Source organism: Solanum lycopersicum, chromosome 5 (assembly GCF_036512215.1).
Source record: "Solanum lycopersicum chromosome 5, SLM_r2.1".
NCBI classification, from domain to species: domain Eukaryota; kingdom Viridiplantae; phylum Streptophyta; class Magnoliopsida; order Solanales; family Solanaceae; genus Solanum; species Solanum lycopersicum.
Window position 1 is genome coordinate 66,947,689 of NC_090804.1, and position 2,424 is coordinate 66,950,112.

The 2,424-nt window shown below is 28.1% G+C and overlaps 1 protein-coding gene across 1 annotated transcript; it reads left to right on the forward strand.

Annotated features, from left to right (window-relative positions):
• The first annotated feature begins 376 nt into the window (after positions 1 to 376).
• On the forward strand, positions 377 to 2,025 carry LOC101260051 (putative F-box protein PP2-B12). The gene is made up of 3 exons (XM_004239815.5): positions 377 to 669; positions 1,094 to 1,179; positions 1,302 to 2,025. Exons 1-3 carry the CDS (start codon positions 667 to 669, stop codon positions 1,708 to 1,710), a joined length of 498 nt encoding a protein of 165 aa, XP_004239863.1. The 5' UTR covers positions 377 to 666; the 3' UTR covers positions 1,711 to 2,025.
• The last annotated feature ends 399 nt before the right edge of the window (positions 2,026 to 2,424 follow it).

Genomic DNA, 2,424 nt, shown 5'->3' on the forward strand with positions numbered 1-2,424 from the left:
ATAATCAAGTAATAAGAATATTACTCTATTAATTTCGTATTAATTGAATTTTTGAGACATTTTTTATTTTTCTAATTAACTTAATTGTTCCATCTTCAAGTTTATTTTAAATATATTCTTTCAATTTTATTCTTCATTTGGATTTTCAATATGATGAGTTCAATAAACTTTGCAATAATTAACAGAGGTTAATATGAAAAATTATGTTCAATTTATGTCTTAATCTATTTTTCTTAAAGGGTATGAAATACCTCAAGAATTCAATTAATATATAAAGAAAATATAATAAATACTTATATCAATTATTATTTTTTAAAAAAATATATGTAAAATTTAAAATGAACAAATAAAAATGAAACGGCACACATGAAGGAGCAATACACACTCAACTCTTTTGTCTTTTTTGGAGTATGTTGAATGGTACAAAAAACTACAAAATTTAACATTTGGAGTAATTGTATGTTTTCAATGTTGAATTGGCATTACATGTTCCAAAGCATGACTTAATTAGGTTGTATTATTCTCTATACATTAGCTTAATTGCTAAGCAAGAACTATAACTAGGTAGTTCAACAACTCTCTCTTTTTCCTATATATATCAAGCATAAGTAGCAAAGGGATTTCACATACATTGAGAGCATATCTTATAACAAATAAAAAAGAAAGATGGTATGTAATTCTTCTAAGTCTTTTACTTTGTTTTGTAGTAATTTGGTTTTTGAATTTTATCTTACCACTAAAATCATGTTATTTGAATTAAGGATTCTTTACATTTCCATTGATTTGTTTATGGAAATCACAACATTGAAAAAATAAATATTTCAGTATTTTAATTTGTTTTTTTTTTAAATGTCTCTTTTTCTTTTATATTTATACATGAGATGATGTTTTTAAGATCATAATTAAGATCAAAGAAGGTTATTTTGTTACATTCTTGATATTTTTTGTATAAGATTAAAAAGATAATTTCTTTTTATCTTCTTAGATAGTTACAATTGAATAAATAAATTGAAACGAAAAGAGAATTTAAGGATTATCAAGATTTATGTATTTCCTCTAATGTTTGTTCTAATTAGTGTGTTTTAATTACCAGAGTGCGTGGTTAGGTGCAAGGGAGCTTTCAATTGAATGGGCTGACAATCCTCAACATTGGGCTTGGAATTACATTCACAACTCTAGGTATTCAAACCAACCCCTACCCCCCCCTCCCCAACTAAAATAATTAAAAAATAATACTTAGAGACAGATTCAAAATTTAAATTTGTAGATTCATTGTTTTAATTTATCAATGACATGTGCAGTGTGGAAGTAGCTGAGCTTCTGAATGTTTGTTGGCTCGATATTCGAGGAAAGATAGACACAAGTAGACTTGCTCGAAAGACTAGTTATTCGGCATATTTGGTGTTTAGGCTAACAGATAATCATCGCGAACTTGAAAGGGGTATTGCATCAGTGAGATTCGTGAAGGATAAAGTTGAGGGCACGGATGAAGAGGGCTACACCGTTTTTATCTCAAAGGCGAAGGGACATGAAGGAGAACGTGGCATATTCGCGTATCCGCGAAGCGATGCATGGTTGGAAGTAAAGCTAGGTGAATTTTTCAACAATTTTGGAGAAGATGGTGAAGTTGAAATGAGGTTGATGGAGAACAAAAACCCTAATTGGAAATCTGGGATTATTGTTAAGGGCATTGATATTCGTCCAAATTAAATTTAAGATTCATTTAGTACTATTGTTATTTGGGCCTAGTCATGTCTTTGCCCTATGTTTTATTAAGTACTATTTTCAATGTTATGATGCTCGATTTCTGAAATCGCAGTAATCTAGTTGATTGATGGTAAGCACTACCTTCATTTTGGTGAAAGTTTAATTTTTCTAGTTGTTGTGTACTTGTGTTTGGTGGTTTGTTTGTCTTTTGTGTCTTCTTTTGAGTCTCACTATTGTCACGTAAGAGTGAGCTTGAAGTCTTTTGTGTTTTCTATCAATTTTGAAATCAAAAATAAAAGAATTTATAATTTTTACTAATTGAATGTTTTTTATTTGATGTTATCTGAGTTTAGTAGTGTCAAATGAGCGATAAAAAGACTCTAAATAATGTGTCATGATTTGATTCATTTAATTTGAAAGATTACTTGGCAATGCACAAATTAAAAATGTATATAATAGTATATAATAAGATGACTATTATTATATGGATCAAATTGAAAGAATCAATAAATGGATGAACTGATTTGATTCTTTGAGAACTTAGATAAATACATCATACATTTTATGAGTCAACGTTGTCACCCTTAATTGTTACAATTATCCATAATTACAAGTAATAATTTACAAAAAGAAAAATACAAGTATTTCATAAGAAATAGACAGAGTCTATTCGTTAATTGACAAGAAAAAAATGTGTCCCTATAACATATTTAAAAA